The sequence below is a fragment of the Scatophagus argus genome, chromosome 23 (assembly GCF_020382885.2).
Source record: "Scatophagus argus isolate fScaArg1 chromosome 23, fScaArg1.pri, whole genome shotgun sequence".
NCBI classification, from domain to species: domain Eukaryota; kingdom Metazoa; phylum Chordata; class Actinopteri; family Scatophagidae; genus Scatophagus; species Scatophagus argus.
In genome coordinates, this window is record NC_058515.1 from 9,737,536 (window position 1) to 9,757,572 (window position 20,037).

At 43.6% G+C, this 20,037-nt stretch overlaps 1 protein-coding gene across 4 annotated transcripts in view; it reads left to right on the forward strand.

The window, feature by feature from the left end:
• The window catches only part of si:ch73-335l21.1 (insulin receptor substrate 1-B), a 39,705-nt gene extending 20,858 nt beyond the window's left edge, over positions 1 to 18,847 (forward strand). For 2 of the 4 annotated variants that reach the window (XR_006842373.1, XM_046380388.1), the window contains one exon: positions 16,146 to 18,847. Coding sequence is in view for 1 of the 4 variants with exons in the window: in XM_046380388.1 (XP_046236344.1) it covers positions 16,146 to 16,153 (8 nt within the window). In the remaining 3 variants the exon portion in view is untranslated. Of the gene's footprint in view, positions 1 to 510; positions 575 to 16,145 lie in introns of those variants that run through there. The other 2 variants (XR_006842372.1, XR_006842374.1) reach the window with 1 other exon arrangement.
• The last annotated feature ends 1,190 nt before the right edge of the window (positions 18,848 to 20,037 follow it).

Sequence of the window (20,037 nt, forward strand, 5' to 3'; positions counted from 1 at the left end):
GGCGTGAAACATCCGGCCGAAGAGCTTAAAAGTTCTGTCGCCAACAACAAGTGCAAACAAGTGTTGTGCCATGCTTTGTTCGCATCTGCGACTACAAAGTGTTCTGAAACAGAATGCCTTTGTCTCCACGGCAACAGGAACTGAGGTCTTATGGGTAGCTTTAATATTTAGAGCTGCCCACCATTAAAAAATTTGATGGAACAAACTTGATTTCTGTGAGGTGTAAATTGTGTATAAGATTCCAGCGATGAGGAATCACGGAGGAAATCACTGAAAGAAGAAGCTCCAGGTGTGTGGGGGACTGAATAGTGAAAGGTGAAGGACACAGATACTAATGGTAATAATGTAATTATCTTAGTGAAAAATCACGACTAAAACTGTGTAAGAAGGTGAGAAAGTTTGAGGTTGACATTCGGTTTGTTGCCTTGGCGATTACAACTAAAGAAAACTTGCTGCTGACGTCTTTGTCTCTCGTCTTCCTTCCTTCTTTGCTCTTCTCTTTGTTTTCAGCCACTCGTCTTCACACAACCTTGATCAGGCGGCTCTGCCCATCTCCCACCACATGCCATTTTTTTAAAACACACACACACACACTGACACACTTGGATGCTTCTGCTCGGCGTGATCTCACTGATGGCGGCAGACGTGATGTGTGTCACGTATTTCACAAGGTCGGGTTGAGAGCGACGGACCTGAGTGGCTTCATTCTTGAGCTCATCACATGGAGCCTGAAGACGGACAGATCAGCTCATAGGATCAGGTGTGCGTTTGTGTGTGTGTGTGTGTAGCCAGCCAATGAGGACCAGCTCTTATCTGTATACGCTGGCCCCACTGTGACAGACGCATCCGTACGCACACTCCTTTGTTAAACACTTCAACTCAGAAGTGCACGCGTCTTGTTAAGTCACAACTCTGCCTGCAAAGCAAATACAGGTTAACTCAACAGCGACCAGAGTGGAGATCAAACAGCTGATTTATTTATTAGTTATTCCCATTCATTTTGTTGTCTATAAAGCTGACGTGATTGGATTGCCTGTTTTGTCAGGCCAACAGTCCTAAACCCAAACCTGAAATGACGAAATGTGAGACACTAAAATGTATCTTATGCTGTTAAACACACAAATGAAGATTCTTGATAATAAACCAAATCAATAAAATACATCCTGTGAAGACATTTTGTCCACACACACAATAACAGGAGCTGCTTCTTAAGTCCCTGTGAACTTCACTCTCCTTGGGCTGCAAATTCGTCTTAATTTGAAGGGGTTTTTTTTGCTTGTTTGTTCAAATTAATCGCTTTTTTTCACAGTTTAATCCTCTCCTTTTTTCCCATGTCCCCATTTGGGGTTCAGGCGCCTTGCTCAAGGGCTCCTCGGCAGGAGCTCCACCGCGGTCCTTTTCCTTTTGTGTGTGTTTCTGGTGAGCTGCCCGGCTGAACAAATGGTAATTAGGTAGTAAAACCTCAGCTAATGGCTCAGTACTCTGGTCATGTTTTGACTGACTAGTGCCTTATTCACATGCATTTGGCACGCACACACACATGCAAGAACACAGCGGCGGGGGAATGAATTCTATTGGCAGCTCAGTCAGTCAAAGAGGCGCCGCCGGACAGACTCTGTGTGTGTGTGTGTGTGTGTGTGTGTGTGTGTGTGTGTGTGTGTGTGTGTGTGTGTGCTTCAGCCATTGTACTTGTCACCAGACGTGACAGAAAAGCATCTGATCGCCACACCTGGGCGTGCTTGCTTTTCGATTCAGAGCTCTTTAGTTGCATTAAAAAAAGTGTCTTATTGTATGCTTACCCACACGCATGACGTACACACGGACACACAACTCTCAAGGCTGCGTTGCTCTTAATAGACAAAGCTGAGAGAGAGATCATCTGAGCCAATCACCTCTCAGGAAGCAGGGATCAGCCAAAAGCTCCTCAACTAATGGCCAAAGTAACCTTCATTGACCTGGCTCTGGTCTGCATCGACTACAGCTACACACACACACACACACACACACCTCCTGTCTCTTTTGTCAATACTGTTTTGCTCATTCTGTTTTGAACAAAGCCCCTCTGCCCCACCATGCCTCTCTCCTCCGTTCTCCAAACCTCTCTTTGTTCTCCTCCTCTTCCTGTCTTTTCTCCTCCTCTCACTGGACTCTTTATTTTCACACCAGACTTTTCTTTTCTTTTTTTTTTCTTTTTTTTAAATGTCTCATAATCATGTTCCACAGATTAAGGAGCTTTCAGCTGGGCGTGTGAGCTGTGAATTAATGAATGAATGCACCTCTTGTAAGGTCGCTGTGGACTGACGCCATCCATTAGATATAATAAACTGTACATGATTTAATCTAGATAGATCAGATAACTTACAGGGCTTATCTGCATCAAGAAAATCTCTGCCAACAAGCTTCCTTATTCCGTGGCTTCAGCGCTCAGGTTTAGGCGGCGCACCTGCTGATTCTGTTCGCACGGATGTGTAAATGCAGCTCTCACTGCGTTGATTTGCGTCTGTGCGGTTGCGTTTGTGTCCCTTTTGAAGGAGTCGCCCGACTGCAGCTTCTCAAATGTGACGTTTTGTGGTTTTCTGTTTTTCTGATTGAAAATTGATTGATTGGATCAGGGCTGTTCGATGGACAGGATAAGCCAATTTTAAACCATCTCATAACCTTCTGGAAATTGTGTGAGATGTTTTAACACAGTTTTCTAACCTTCTGTAGAACTGACAATGGGATCAGTTGCTATTTGCAGTTTTATGTTGGGTCTTTTTAGGTTACATTGACGTGAACTTCCTTTACTGTATGTCTCCTATCTATCCTGGATCTCTGTGTGTGTGTGTGTGTGTGTGTGTGTGTATGTGTATGTGTATGTGTACATACCTCCGTGTGTGTGTGTGTGTTAGCCCGGCAGTGTGCCAGCTCGCTGTACGAGTGTGATCCTGGCTACAGAGTGCTGATTGTGTGCTGTGGTATGGGATGTATGCCGGGCTCGGAGAGCGTTCACCACCGCCTCCCACCAACCCACTGGGGTTACTGAGGGCACAGGAGGAGCAGGAGGAGGGAGTGTTTCCCTCCTTTCACACACACTCCTTCTTATTTGTTCGCTCTTTTTTTTCCCTCCTCCTCCTCCTTCCTCACACTTTCTTCCAGGGAAACATTTGAGCTTCTCTTTTTGCTTTCAGTTTTTTTTGTGTGTGTGTGTGTGTGTGTGTGTGTGTGTGCCATTTTCTGCGTTCTTCTCACTCTGTATTTGTTTCCCGGCCTCTTTAACACCCCCCCACCCCCCACTCTGTCTGTCTCCTTTTCCCATGTAAATCCCACCCACCCATCCCTCCCAGGTGATTGTCTTCATGTCAACATCTCCACAGTGTTTCTCCCCATGTCTCCACCTTGATCTGTGTGTGTGTGTGTGTGTGTGTGTGTTTCACTGGCTTCGGGGGGACCGTGGCATCACTCGGCTGCCACTTCCCTAACTAGGTTTGTCTGTAAAGAGCTTAGCAGCCGTGGGCGTTGGAGAGCACTAAGCTGATTACCGTCTACTAATGAGCCACTTCTCACATAGAGATTGTGTATGTGTGTGTACTCCTGTCTGGCTATAATATTGTTTGTTTAAATGGCTGCGTGCGGTTTCGGCGTGTTTCTCTGTGTGTGTGTGTGTGTGTTACATCCTGCACCGCCCTGAGGCTGGCTGGATCAGGAGGAGGTTGAGAGGATGAGAGGAGGTCAGAGTTGATCTCGGGGTCAGCTGAAGTGCTGACGGTGACAACAGGGTGAGAATCCACTTTAAGGCTCGTGCTCAGGGGGTCAAGTTATTCTCAGAGGAGCTGCCATGAAATCCCCCGCTTTTATTCCCCCCCCAACTCAGCTTTGATTCGACCAGAATGTTTGAGTTATGCCCAGTTGAACCATTTCAGACCGGAAGACTGTTTTTGAATAACTTCCGTGCAATGTTTTAGGAAAATGGAGACACAGGAAGTAAATAAATGTGATCACATGCTGCCTGGTTGTTGTACAGTGGACCGTAAATATTCAAGTCAAGCTCAAAGTTGCCAGTTTGGTCCGACACTCTGAATATTGTCATCAAACTGCTACACACTAAACTCCTTTGAAAACAGTCAAGGAAATAAACGGTGTGCCTTCTGTTTTTAAGTTAGGAATGAAACTGTAGAGTCAGTGTTTGCTGGTCTGTTTCAACACTAACAGGTGACTTCTACAGCTGCAAGTAAAACCAGAAGCAGTTTGCTTGCAGATGTTCGTAATTACCTGTCATGATGGTTGAAGGTCGGAGAAGTCAAAGGTTTTGAGTTAATGGTAGCAGTAACAGGGAATCGGCATGCTTTTCAAAAAAGAGAAAAGGATAAAGACGTAAAAAGTTTGTAGGTTTAGCCAGCTGATCCTGCGACATGTGGCTTGGGGAACTTTCTGCAGAATAGAACATATTGTTTCAAGCTGGAAGCAAAAAAACTGATTATCATGGGAGCGATGGGGCCATCTTTTAACTTCATACAGATTGCTCAACTCTGACTGCCTGGAGGGAAACTATAGCCTGAAGACACACACACACACACACTGTCTACATTGTGGTTGCCTAATCCTCACACATCGACCAGGGTCCACGCTCTCTGCAGCTTTGTTCGATGTGATCAGGACGCCAAAATTGACAAAGAGCTGAGAATTTCATTTCAGACAAGCGACCTCAGAACGTTTTGCAATCTGGACAGAGTTTTAGGTAAACCCTCAGCTGTGAGCAACACTCACACAGACCCCTACCTGAACACGTAGTCGAGATCATTAAAATCCTCTATACGGTGAGTGAGGGAGAGAGAACAAACAGTCCCTCAGCGTGCCTTATGTAACTCATCAGTGCCGATCGAATAAAGGAGCAGTCCTGTTTGCTCACCGCTGTCATTATTGGTCTGAGAGCGGTCGTTAACCTTTAGAGTGCTGCCTCACCTCCACGTCACCTCGGCGTCAGCAGCGTAACCGGGCCTCGGTGCCAGAACTAACAGCTTCCTGTGGCTTGCAGGGTTTTGTTCTTTTTTTTTCTTCATTAAGTTGCCCAAATTGGTGTGGGCCACAGGGTGTGTGTGTGTGTGTGTGTGTGTGTGTGTGTTGCAGAGTGTGCAAGCACATGGGCTTTCTGACTGGAAGTGGTTTTCTTGGGATTAAGCTGATTTCTTGCCTCAGGACACGAGTCTCTATCTTGTAGCACATGAGACCCATTAGCCAATAGTTGATTTACAGTTAAAATAATTTATTAGTCATTGAAGTCTGATCTAATGTCTAATGTTTTCTAGTTGACATGTAAGATTTTTCTTACTGTATGTCTTTTTTCATTGAGTGTTGGCCAGGATCTTGTCAGTGGTTTATCTAAAAGTTGTTTTTTTCTTACTTATTGACCTTCGCAGGAGTAAGAGCAAAGCCTGCAGATCATAACACATATGTCCATGTACAACACAGAATTTCACACTGTTAAACAAGCAGGAGTTAATAATAGAGTAATCCTGGGCCTCACACCACAGTTTGTGCTCAAACATCCTGTCGCTGCAGGAATCGATGTTGAATCCAGCTCAGCTGAGGATCAGACACCGTCAGATAGTGCGCCTGAAAATGTCGCCGGCGGAGGATGAGTTGTAGTGTGGATGTGCAGGACAGGAAACCAACAAGAGCAGCGTGTAAAGTGTGCGTTTGCCAGGATGTTATTTTTTCCCCCTTGCCATTCTAAGCAACATTTGCCAAATTTAAAAGATGTGGAAACCGCACCCATCTGGCACCGCGCCGCTTGTCTGAGTGTGAATGTTTGCACACGTGCTTATATTTCTCTACACATGCGTTCAAACAAGTTGCATCTGCATGTTTCGTGCGCGCTTGCAGGTCTGTCTGTCTGTCCAGCGTGGACTCAAGCCATGCATGCACTGCTGGCTGCATGTCTAACTTGATGTTCCTTTTCTGTTGCTCGGAGAGAGAGAGCATCTCAATCCACAATTATACCCTGCCACTACACCTCTCCACAGCCGTTAACACAATGTTCTCCTCCGCTGCGGACGTCACACAGCTTAACCAGAGCATTAAAAGCCTCGGATCTGCAGAGGAGAGGAAATGAAATGCGCACACGGCTGTCCTGTTTACTTATTAGCTATACATGGTCAAGTACAAACAAGTGGCAATTGCATGTGGAGGAGATGGGGAGTTGGGGTGTGTGTGTGTGTGTGTGCGCACACACAGACTGTTTATGTTCCCGCTGAATTTCATTTGCCATTAATGAAATTGTTTGTATTCATGACCAGTTGTCGTCCAGGGGAGCTGAAAGAAACGTGGCACGAGTTTTTGTTTGCACGTGTTGCATCTGTTGTAAACAACCAGGTGATGGTGTTCGTAGGTGTGCGAGCGTGCGGCCTCCATCAGTACATGAGTACGCTCGGCGCGTCTGGACGGCGAGGTGGTGACAGCCTGTTCCTTTCCGCTGAGAGCTGATGATGTGGACGCTGGAGGCTGGAGTCCAGCAGTATCTGAATATGAATCATCTCCTCACATCCAAAACAGCACACGCGCACGCGCACGGAGCTGGTGATCGGCTGTGCGTCATGGTCCTGCTCATTTACATGATGTTGGGACTTCATGTCCACATGGCTCTTGTTTGATACACACATGTAACAGAGGCAGGGTAAATTTTCAGTGAGGAATACCACGTTGCTCTTCTTCCTCCCTCTTTGCACGAGTGTTCGTTTGCCTCCTGTGTGTGTATGTATTTATTTTTTTGTCTAGTCATAAGCTGTAGTAATGTGCTCGTGCAGCCATGAACCAAGGCCAACTACCACTGTCGCCTCACTGCCCTGCTACTCCACTTAGACACATGCTCATTTCCCAAAGGCCTGCGGTCTGTTGACTCATACCTCACGCACACGACCGGCGTGTCCTGTTATTGTGTCTTCTGACGCTTCCACCCGTGTCTCCATTTAAGTTGCCTTAATTGTTGCTGTTCTTTTTTTGATCATTTTCTTGTTTCGAGGCGTCTCCGTTCATGTTTGGCTTTCTCAGAAAATCAACCTCATATACACATGCACAGTAATTTTGCATGTGTTAGCCAGTTTACTACAAATCATATATAGTTTGCATCACAGCTTGGCTTACTGTAAAACATGCTGGCGTGTTATAGATATTTTTCAACACTGTTCTTAACATTTCAAGAGCAAAATCTGTTGGCAGACTCTTGAGTCTTTTGCAAGCCTTTGTGGTAATCATCAAACCTGCAGGAATTTGTGTTCTAAGTCACATTATGTTTGTACTGTAGTGTAGTTAAAACTGCGTGCAACATCCCAAAACTGTACAGCATGCGTTTGAAAATGGTCAGCCAAGTGCAAGTCCACATAATTTGTAGGTAAAAACATTTTTCTTTCGGTTTGGCTCTCTACTTCTGCACATTGGATCTAAAATGTAAAGACTGTGAGGTTTATGTGGGGACTTCAGGTTTAATTTTAGGGTGTTTGCATCCATATTGGTTGAGTGGTGTGTGTGTGTGTGTGTTAGGAGATGTAGGGCTGTCATTGTCTTGCTGCACTGTTCCAAAATGGCATGAACATGTCTATGACTCCTGCCTTTACTGTTCACTTTTAGCTCTTTTTTTGGTTCCCAGCTGTTTCCGACAAAAATATCTGGATCTCTAACTTGCAGCCCCACAAGCTACCTTATCACATTAGACATTGTAATGATTAAAAAGACAGATGCAGATTTAAAGGTGGAAGGCACATCATTTCACAATCATCATCCAGATGCTTTAAAATTTGTGCCGTTGGTCCTGTATTAACAAATGCAAGGCAAACTTTGGAGTAAATGTGGTAAATATTGTGTATAGACGAGGGACCGAGCAGGACGAGGAGGATAAAAATGAAAAGTAGACCCAGACGACCGTCACTCATTTTTTTATTTTCTCCTGTGGAGATGAGGAGAAGGTGTGAAGCGTCGCCAGTGGAGTCTCCAGAAGGTTCGTAGATAAATATTTGTAGTGCGTGTTTGCCAAGTCTGTCTGTCTACCCACAGGCAGACACACTCTACCTTATTTACACACACACACGTACTGATACTCACTCACACCTCCACTCATATCACTCTCAGTTTCATGTGCAGTCACACTCCTGGTTATTCCCCCTAAATGCAGAGCGGCATTGCCCTTAATAGAGCAGGCAACATGTAGTAACTTAACACGAATGGGGCAGCTTCTGTGATGTGTGTGTGTTTGCACTGCTGTGGAATGAAGGGGCTAATAATAATTATGCAATTGGTCTTCAGACAGGAGCAGGGGCTGCAGGCTGGCACGTGGACACACACACACACACACACACACATGCTGTGAAACACAGTTTCTGAACGCATGGGATATTATTTCCCAATACTTTTCCACATTAGACAAGTTGCATTGGTTTAGTGTGACTCTAGCAGCGATGAAGATCTGAAGTTATTTCGTTATTATTTTCTATAATGGTTTGACGTGCAGGGAGAGCAGATGAAGCCGAGTCTCATACAGTACAGGTTAATATCAGGTGTAATAGTTTACTTAGTGCCACACAAGTAAATACATTAATCATTATATTTTGTCAGCATTTTACAAATTATGTCAACTAAAGAGAAATAAAAATCAGATTTTAATGTTTTAAAAGAGTTCATTGCATTGAAGACGAATTTGATTATTTGTATGTGTTTTGTGGGTAAAATGTTGCTTTAGCTTATCATTATGAAGTAAAAGTAAATGGCCACAGCATAGTGACACCACAGTCATTTAGACTGGCTCTAGAAGCCTCGCTCTCACTGTGCACTTCTGTCTGCCACTGGGTACGAAACCTCCCAGGAAAATGACAATTTCAGTTTACCTCTTCTCCTATTTCTAAAGTGGTGTTGATCGTTTCTTCACTTGAGTTAAGCAAAGCCGTCTCTACCGTGTTGTGCGATCCTGCTGTTTTTGAGACAGCAGCGCCGGCAGTAGAACTACTTGGAAATGCTCAGGGGAGGAAGGGTTGAAAAGTAATCTGTTTTCACTTTAAATATCACGTGTCTGTAGGATGGCAAGGTTGATATCAATGACACAGAATTACAAACATCATTTCCTGTCAATCCCTCATGCAGGTGAAGGCGGCTTGAATTTAGTGCAGGAATGGCGGACTATGCCGCTATAAAAAGATTGAAGGGCTATTTCTGCAATTAGGCCGACCATGAGAAGTATCAGAAATTGACTTTGATTTCAAAGAAATCTTTAGGGTTGTGACTTCAGGAAAATCAGGAAATTTTAGATTTAGCAACAAGGAGGTATTTGAAGGTCTCGACTTTTCATTTGATTCTCGTGTGACAATTTTCCAACACTCAATCGTGGATCGTATTTCAATTCAAAACAACCTCAGAGTATGACATCCATCTCACCTTGTTTTGCTTTACTTCGCCATTGACAAGTTTAAACTTTCAAAAAAGTCTGACAAGATTCCTGACAGTAATTATAGACAAAACAAAGGAATGATCCTCCTAGCTGTGAAGCAAGACAGAAACAAATGTCTCAACAGCAGCTTCGTCCCTCGGCTGGCTTTCCTAAAGATGGTGCAATGGCTTCTTGTGTTTCATTTCGTTTGTCCACGTCAGAAAGTTGGAGCGAGCTGCCCACTGGCATTCTGGGAAAGTCCATACTCAGAACTGACGACCCCAACTTACCTATCACTCCATATATCACTTCACTCAGGACACTGCCTCTGTGTGTGTGTGTGTGTGTGTGTGTGTGTGTCCATGAGAGCTATTCACATTAACAAAAAGTGGCCCAACTGGTGGAGCGACCCAATGCACACAGGGAAAGAGAGAAATCGGTGGTCTGAGTCACACAAATAATGAAAGTGTGCGAGTGAGAGCGAGAGAATGAGATAACACTCCCCAAAACCCTTTAGTCCCGTTGGCTTCAGCTCTGCGTGTCCTGTCCAGGGACAAGACGTCCCATGTCAGATTTCAGAACAGTAGCCAGTTTCAGTTACACAAGAACGCCCACGTTTTAAACGCTATATTTACAGCCACTTAAGGGAGTTCCTGCTCAGACGGGATTCAGCTTTTATACAAATGCTTTTTAAATTAGTTCCACGCAAAAATGAAAACCTATCTTTTGCCGCTGGAGGCCTATGCATGACTTTATTACCTGCAGTGGAAGCATTTGCCTTTAATTGACACTTTAAGGGGGTTTTATTTTTGGGCTCTTAAGCTTGATTGCAGTTTTAGGAGCTACAGCGAAGAATTATTCTCACTATCAGTAAATCTGAAGATCACTGAAGATCAAGCATTATTGTCAGTTGGTTTGCACCTCCGTAGCACGTTAACCACACGTCCTTACGCTGCTGTCTTAGCTGAAAGAGCTGCATCTACACACTCCATATCATCATTCCTGAGCCAGTCCAAGATGTTTTTACAATGACATAAAACTTCAGTAAACACTTAAATCATCACTTAAAAAAAAAAAAAAAAAAAGGTTTTCTAATGATCAAGTGTTGTCATACGTGCAGGCAGTGCAGGCAGCTGCAAGACTGAGAACATTTTTCAAAAAGCTTCCAGGTGTGCACACGAACACACCTGTGTAGGTTGTCCTGCACTGCTCCCAGCTTCTCTTTATATATATATATGTATATGTATATATATGTTTTTAAAAATAGCGAAAGTCCCAGTCCTCTGCTGCTTACAACCTGTTGACAGTCAAGTATGTAAAGGACAACATGGCTGCCCAGTGTCCTGACAGGATAACGAATGCAAACTGGCTGCGTGGATTTTGTCCGAGGAGGATCTAAAAATACTGGGATGTGAAGCAGCACGTGGGCAGTGAATGTAGTTCTCCCACAAATGTGCCTCCTTTTTTTTTTTTTGTTTCTTTCTCTCCCCCACCATTTTTTTTCCCGCACTCAGCACTGCTGTTCTGTTTGTCTCTTCCTGTCCCCACACATTCCTGCTCCTCTGTGTGCCGTAACACACCCACTCAGTCTCTCCCATTGCGTCGCTGCATAATGAAACCGCTTTGCTGCCTCTTCGTAACACACACACCCCCAACAAACGGCGAGTCAAAAAAAAAAAAAAAAATGAGACAAAACACACATAAATTGAACATTTATAGAATTAAAGTTATTAATGTTGTGTAAAAATTGCTTTTTGGCCTTTGTCACTTCCTCACTTTTTCCACCTGTCTGCTGAGGTTTAATAATACCTTGTCACAGTCTGTTGGTGTGTGTTTTTGTGTGTGTGTGTGTGTGTGTGAGAGAGAGAGACTGAGAGAGAGTATTCGTTCTGCCTGTGTTTTTTCCATGGACCACCCCCGAACATGCACACACACCTGGATAATGACTTGTTGTGATTGACAGCAGCAGTGTTAAAGGCTGGATAGTGTGTGTGTGTGTGTGTGTGTGTGAGAGAAAGTGCAATAAACACACACAACACTCATCTCTCTTAGACAACCTGCTCTCCTTAACCAGCTGCGAAGCCTAATGTATGGAAATTAACAGCCAGACATTAAGGCTCAATGTGCTGCGTTCACGATACTCATGATGCGAAAGCGTCCAGTCAGAGGTTTGATTATTAATATGCTTAACGTCCTCCACGTGTCAGAATTCACGTGCACAGCAACTCCTTCGTCCTTGGCTTTTCCGTTCAGTCGTTCCCATGATCGATGCTCACCCGCTTGTGTTTATTCCAAACAAACTGCTGCTGGTGTTTCTGTGAACATAAAAGGCTTCCCGTGTCCCAGATGACTTTTCCCTGGAAAGACGGGTCTGCTCTCGTGCCTGTTCAGGGCATTGAACTTAGAAATGTGAAAAGTTTTTATTAACCAGTCCATTTCATCAGAGGATGGGTTGGTGCAGACGGTGGAGTAATGACAGCATACAAGCTTCTAATGAACTCAGTTGTGCTGTATTCACGGTCAGACGCGGAGCCATAAATACACCCAATCAGAACATGTCAGTAAAGTGTTGGCAGTTTCTATACTGGGTGTCAAAATTATTCTCACAATTCAGTTGAAACTGCAATTGTCTTCAGATCTGTTGGAGCCTATCATCAAAGTGGATGAGTCAGTGTCCTCGAGCATCGAAGGGAGTAAATGCTCCACCCGAAGTCTGTTTCACAAATACCGATTCGACTTTCAAGAGTTTGCAGCTACAACAAAATTAATTTTATCATTGATTAATTGAACTAATCTTTTCTTGCATTTCAGAAGCAGACCCATTTGCCTGCTCAGTTTTGTTGGCTCGCTCAGGTTTTGTTGGTCATCTTTTGTTTTTTCTACCAGGATACATACTGTTTGCATGTGATGTCTGCCAGGGACCTTTATTTTGGAAATTGACAGGACTCTCTCTGCTGTCCCTTTATCTGACTTCCTGCCTGGCTCCATCTGCTCCATGCAGCTTGACGCATTAGATGAGTTGCAAATTTTTTTAGCAGTCATAAAGGCGAAATCTGGTGACCAATCAGTGGCTTTGTTTTCAGCTGGTCCGACCAATGGAAGGGCAGCCACCTGGTCATGCATGAGCACTGAAATCGAAGCAGTCTATCAGACAGATTCTTTCTTTTGTGAAAACGAGACTGTTAGGAACACAACGAGTTGTGAAGTGGGTTGGGCTGCATGGGACGGTTTACAAGTTGTGTTTCCCAGTGAAACTGGGTGACTGCCACCCATTGATGCCCATGTGTTTGATACTCACGTTTGGATTTTGGGTGGAGTATCACTTAACCTACTTGTCACCCATAGACATGCCAGATTCATGACTAACAAATAAGCACTGTGAAATCAGACACGTACACTGTGGTCACACTGTGAACATTATATCTTCATAGCTGACAGACTTCCTGGCGTCATTGGAAGAAATTAAATGAGGTGACACAGGAGCTGTCCTGCTGCTCCAGTCCGCCGGTGTTCAGCCCATGTATCTGCAGCTGCCTTGACGCTGAATCCCGGCTCATGTTGCGCTGTTGTACCTCTTATCCGCGTGCCTGCTTGCAGGATAGATGGTTTAATGGAATTAAGTATAATAACAGCACTGGAGGATTTCAAGAGCTAAAGTCACTGGCTTGAAAAATTGCTGCCATTGTGGAAAAAACAGTTAGGGATTTTTACGTCCTTTTAATAATGTAGTTCCTTGATGATTTCCTGGAGAAAGTTCTTCAGCTTCAACATGTAGGTCAAAGGTAAGGGTTGGCTGCTGAGCTGCACCCTTGGACGTGGAAGGAATTTGGTGTCTTGCACAAAGACCTCTCTGCAGGTTGGATGCTTGCTGATGTGATGTTTGAGTCCTGCATGTGATTTGGTTTTCCCACAGATTGACGCATTCCAAGGAGTGGCACATTTTTTTTTACCTCTGGGCTTGTAAAAAGATGGACTTTAGGGATAAACACCCTGAGAATTTCTTGTGATCCTTATGTATCTTTTCCCATGTGATGTATGCGGAACCTACAACCGCTGATGCTTGTCGACTACGCTGCTGTTGTGCCTTCCTCCACCTTCTTATTTCATTTATAGTAACCGTACAGTATGGTTTTAACACATACATTGTCGTTTCCCGTAAAATAAAATGTGATTTAACCCACAGTGAACTGAATGACCAGTGGACTCAGTGACTCACCCCACGTTGCTTAGACCGGCTCCGGGAGTGGGAGTCGGGACGGCATGAAAATGACAGACTGACACACTCGATTTACGGCCGGAGAGCAGGGTGGCTTTCAATTTTAGGCAGCCCTTCATTGAGACATCACATAGACCCAGACTCTCCTAATTACACACACACACACACACACTGGCGGCTAGAGAACAGTTATTGGCTAGACACGGACTGCGGGGGCAGATAGCCTTGTCTAACCTCTTGATTTAAACAGTCTGGCAGGGAAAGGGGAAGAGAAGCACACATGGCCCTCGCACAATCGCTACAGTGGTCATTATTACATCGATTCGCCCACAAATGGGCGAACGATGTAAGGAAATGAATGAGATCGATTGACAAGCAGCCAAGGGAGCTTCAGACCGATGCGGGGGGGTCAGTGAAAAATAAGAAGGCAATATTTGATTAGAGTGGACATATTTCCTGTGTCGTTGCATACGAGAGAGTGCATGTGAGTGTGTGCATTAGGATGAGGCCCTGTTGTTTAGCATGTTTCAGTGTATAATTTCCTATGTCTGTGTTTTGGGGAAAGGTCATCATTAAGTGAATGTCATCCGCATAATTATAGTATCATCCTCTGTGTCCCTCTTTGTATGTGTGTGTGTGTGGTTTTGCATGTGTGTGTCCATGGCAGTGCACCAGTGCGTGTACAGCCTGTCTCCTCCGGTCCCTTTGGTTGGCTGGCTTGATTGTTTGTGTTGCTGTTTTTTTGAGCTGGCTGCCCGAACGCGGGAGCTGCTCCCCTTCGCCCCACTCTGGTCCGCTCTGCTCTGCTTTGGGCCGTCACGGCTTGGCCGGCTGGCGGGCACCGTCTGTGCTGAGGGGGGACTAAATATAGCTCACTGCACCAGGAAGAAGACAAACTGGAGAGAGAGAGAGACAGAGAGGGAGAGGGGCATAAATATAGAGTACCCGTGTGCAATTAGAGAGTCAAGCAGTGCTGGGAAATTTTAGGGAAGGAGACGTGGGGAACTCTCTCTCAGCCTGTTCTCTTTACTAGCTTTGTGTATTTTGTTGTTTTGGCTGACAGCAGCCTGAGTGCCTTTGGTGTGAGTCATCCCATCTGACAGAAAGTAACCCAGTTTAAAGGGCATTTATTTATCTTTATGGTCATGATCCTGCTGTCACTGCAAACGCACTGTTTCATTTGTAACATATGTGACAACACCTCTAGCGGTGCGACAAAGCAAATGTACTGTATACACGCGTGTGCAGTCTTAACATGAGCATGGTAGCGTTAGATTTTGAAAAGCTGGTCACACTGGGTGGGTCTGATAAAATCTGTGTCAGAATGTGCAGTATCAGATTTGAGGCAAGTCAGACTTTGCTCAGTGTCATTCCACTTTTATTCTGTGTTCTGATTGGTCGGTTGGTTTGTGGCAACAGTCACATTAAGAGGAGTTGGTTCCAATTTTGCTACTACACAACACACTGCACAATATTTTTGCCTTTATGGTGTCATTATGTTAGATTAGGCGATCACAGAGTCACAGCTGGAGTACACTTCAGTCCAATCACAGCTTGCCATCCCTCACAACTTGGACATTGAACTCGGTGAGGGAGGACAATTTTTTTTTATTATTATTTGTTTGTGTTGCGTGCAGCCCAACCTTGTTGTATTGGGACATTATGAGGAAATAAAATAGCTTAAACCTGGCATAAATGAGTTGTTGGTTGACGATCTAGGTCCACTGTTTTTAATTGACAAAGAAAGATTTAGTACATTTTACATATGGACCTTACAGGTTTGGTAAAATTATTGATGTAGTCCCCCTTTTTGTGACATTGGTATGGTGTGAGGTTGGATGGATTTGTCTCACCGCACCACCAATATAATCATTTTTTTTACTATTATTAATGTTACCAAAGATTTCTTCTCTTTCAACTTTTGCCTGAGGCAGCACCTAATCACCAGGTCCTTATGACAAGCAGATGGCAGCTTTACACCATGTGATTGCTCTGCTCTCACTGCTCTGGAGCAGATGCATCGGTACGTCCGTGTTGCAAACAAGGACTCAACCTTTTGAATTTTTACAATGGAGACATTTTCCTGACGATTCACACACGTGCGCTCACGTGTTCGATGCAATGTGAAGAGCTGAAATAGCCAGAAAAACCTGACGTGATCCCTAGATCTTTGTTTTCCCTTGTGCTCTCTCACACACACACACACACACACACACACACACACACACACTGTGCCTGCAGCAATAGGTGTCCTCACTTTCTCCTTCCTCACTCTTGCCTTCATCACTTTCTTCCTGTCTCAATCTGTAAGTCTTTTTCTATTGTTTATTTCTGTTGTTCATTTTCAGGTCAGTGTGTTCCCATGCCGATAAGCAGACATTAATATTTTATTTTAGATATTACAATTAACCTGATAAGCAAGAGACAGTATATGTACATGTCATAATATTTATTTTTTCTTCATATCTGGGGTATTGTTTATTCTACATCTGACAAATCTATTTCCTCTTTCTCTCTGTGTGTCTTTTTTTTTATGTCCAGAGTGCTGATGTGCAGTGCGTCGTCCTTGGGGAAGCAATCTGGTACAACTCAGAGTTTCAAAGCTCCGCCTGTTCATTTAGTGGCAGCCAATCACATTGAGAGAGAGAGCACCCGGAGCAGACGCGCCCATGAAGTACTTTGACAGAAAACGATGGATTTTCTTCTTTGCTTTCGTCCTGTCAGTTGCGGAAACCTGCGGGGATGTGTGCCAAATGACATTCTTGAAAAAGCCATTTGCTGCTCTCATTCCTTGAGTTAAAGCCAATCAGAGAAGGGTACAAAAAAATGGATGTCTGTGTTTTTTTTTTTGGTTTTTCTCAAGAGAAAGAGAAAAACATTAATCATTAAGAGTATGATGGTGGCTAACTATTTAGAGTATGAAAAAAAGTAAATAGAAATATATATCAGCTCAAAAAGTGCCTCACTTTCAGATTGTAGCCATTTTACAAAGAAGTTCAACTTAGCCTTGACTAACTGAAGCTTTGTTTTTTGTTGTTTTTTGCTTTTATTGTAGTTGCAAAATGCTGCAGCAGAAGATAAAGCGGATGTGAGCTTTTGCTGCATTCATGTCATATGGGATGAATTATAGAATTAGGAGATTTTGTGGTGTAAACAACTTGCAAGCGACAGTTGTATCATAGCAGGAGAGTTAAAAATATTGTGCATGGTCAATAATGTAACACTAGAGCCATAAAATTTGAAATGGAAATCACAATAAATCCAATATGGCAAGACTGCAGCATTTTTGCAAACATTGATAATAATTATGGTACTGGCAATGAGCTGGCCTTCCTGTCTACTGTGAGAAATATTAGCCTAGCTGCTGTTAGCATTTTTCTCGTTATAACTTGCGCTGCTTTTTTTTATTGCATCAATTCTCTTTTTCTCCGCATCCATTTTAACAGAGCCACACACCCGAAGTATTAAACACACTCGCTGAAACAAAAGGCACTTGTAGCAGGACACACACTCAGCTAGCTAGCAGGCTAAAGCCAGCTAGGCCAGATTAAGATATTAGCATCGTGCCAGGACGTAAATTCACCATCCTGCTGACTATAGCTCAGAGTGAGACCCCTGATATAGAGCCAAGCAATCCCATTAGTGCTATTAGGTCCAGACACTTATGTCCCACTTGATCCCCTTCGTCTCAGGATGCTAAATGACATACGGTACAAACACCAGAGGATAGAGACCCTATCAATAGCCATGCTAATGCTAGCTTTGTAGCAGTCAGCACACTGCTTGTAGCACTGGAAAGGGATTTAGTTATCCCAGTGTTGTCAGTATGAAAAAGTAAATGCTAATTTGTCCTCACTTATTTTGTCCTTATTTTACATATTAAGGTACCAGACATTTTAAGAACAATTTTACACTTAATTTTTCCTAAACTTTGTGAACTGAAAGTGCTTTGACCCCTAAATCTTTCTTTAAGCCTCTCTATATCCTTCCTTCCCTCCTTTTTGTCTTTTGCTTGGCTCTTACTTTAATCTGCACCATGCATCAGCACTTAAGTGCCTGTCTATCCTTTTCTATCTGTCTGTCTTTCTGCCCCGTTTTAGCAGCTAGCACTAATAGGGCTGTCCTAGCAGAATACAGTATATCAAGTCTATTTTTGTGTCAATTTTTGTCTCTTTTGACTGTACAGTTCTCATAAAATAACTTGTTCGTGTTTGTTTGGTGTGACAAGGATCTATCAGATGACTTGACTGACAGCCATGGCCCTAATCAGATGAGTTCTGGACTGTTTCTCTGTTGGTAAAGGAAGACTTTATTGTCACAGGGCTATCAGTGCCAAAACATGAAAGAAAAAGACTAAGCTCCGACAGCACCTCAAGAAGCAACCTTCAGCTCTCAAGTCTGGACGTATTGCTTTGTTTTTTGTTTTAAAAATGTAACCTTTTGTGTTCCCTCGTTGTTTTCTTTTGCAGCGAGTGGGGAGAACTGTGACATATCTCACCTCGTAGTCTGCTTATGTGACTGCTGGAGATAAAGGTCATTGTGAAGACTTGCGTATGCTTTAACCTTGAATTTGCCTACAACTTTGTCCAGAGGATTGAAAAGAAATGCATGGGGAGGAGGTGGAGGAAAAGACCACCATGGGAAAAAACTGAAACGTAAACCTAATGTCTAAGTACATGTGGATCTATGTAGCTCCAAATTCAACTCGTGCTTGCTTGTCTGTCTACCCTGAGAAGTTCATGAATTTTCTCCCCCTGGTCACATGACCATCGGGGGCCTAGAGCATAGCAGGGCAGCTTTATTGTGAGCAGATTGGAATCTATGGTTGGAATTGTCCCTAAGAGCAAGTGCTAATGCAGAATTTGGGGGGGAGAGCGGGTGTTGGACTTCAAACCAGATTCACTTTCATGCAGACTTGCAGGCAAACACATGATGGTTAGTTGAACGCTTTTCTAAAGTCAACAATCAAGACTTGCTTTCAGTCCTGACAAGCAAACATTATCATCATATCAATGGCTGTACGACTTCTTTCATTGTGTTGTAAGCGAGTTTAGGGATGTTCATAAAATGTGCAGGAAAGTACTGCTGCTGTTCTCTAAATTGTTTTATCTCTTCCTCCTGTTCCCCTGAGGGATGGTACTGAATGGGAATATTGTGAGATTTGCCATTGATGTAGACAGTTTTACTTCTGTTGTTTGAGAAAAAAAAAATCTGACTAAAAGGAAAAAAGTCAAATAAGAAAAGGACTTGTGGATTCTTTTTGTTTCTGTGACTGGCTGCTAAGTTGTCTTAAAAGTGATGTAACGGGGATGAAGTTAAAACAGTGACAGGATTAAGATACAAAAACAACAGTGCTGTTATCTTACAGGAGAGGGGAGGAAGAAGAAGAGCCAAACATACTACAATTTACAGAGCGAGGTAAGTGTGAACAGCATGAAAAGCTTCAGACACAGATGGGCTCATGTCCCTCACACACTCGCCTTCTTTGACTCACACCCTTGTAAAAAAAGGCTGAGACCACAGCACAGATGTCACACCGTAGTATTGAAAAGAAAGCAGCCTGATTGTTATCTGGGAAAACCTTTTTATCCACTTTAGTCACATTCACCACTCCCATTGATAAGATCATTTACGCTCAAGGTTGGCGTGTCGCCACCGCAGTTAATCACTCGTCTTACTGGTAATTTGACCAGTGTGGTGTTTGTTGGGTGAGCTCAAACACTTCCCTCTCACTGCATTATTTGATACAACCCTCCCACTCAACGCTCGGTTTAATTAAACAAGCTTTTTGAGACCTGATAAATCAGTGCTTCTCTCTCTTCTTGTCGCTAAAATGTATGGGATCTTGTGTCATCTGCGTCCACAGATGGCCAAGTAACTCAACGTAGACTGAGGCACTGTAGGAATTAATGGAAATGAGAGCACACACACGCACACAGATCAAGCCTGCACCTGCAGATCCTCTCACTTTCCTCACTGAATAAAAATAAGGCAAGGGTGGACAGTTAAACGCTTGGTAGTATTTGTGTGAAAACAAAAGCCCCCCACGCCTGAAGCCTTAATGAAACCCACATTCTTTTTGACTCATGTTCCCTCAACTTTTGTTCACTTACATCTAAAACAAAGTAAGTCCCGAGGGGATTTCAAGCCCTACTTCAGATTTGCTTCAGGCTTTTCCCATAATGCCTTTGCCCAAGCAGAGCTCCTCTTTCAGTGGTTGACTTTCACCATAATTAGCAAGGATGTTCCCTGTTACATTTTCTCTCAAGAAAAGTTTTATAAATGAGTAAGTCCACCTTTTTTCCTTTGGGATGCACTATCTAAATCCACCCCAGGTGAGCCTTAATTTTTTGGTTGATGTGAGAAATCAAACAAGCTCAAATCTGACTTTCATTCCCAGTGATGTGCTGTGTGCACAAACAGAGCAAGACGG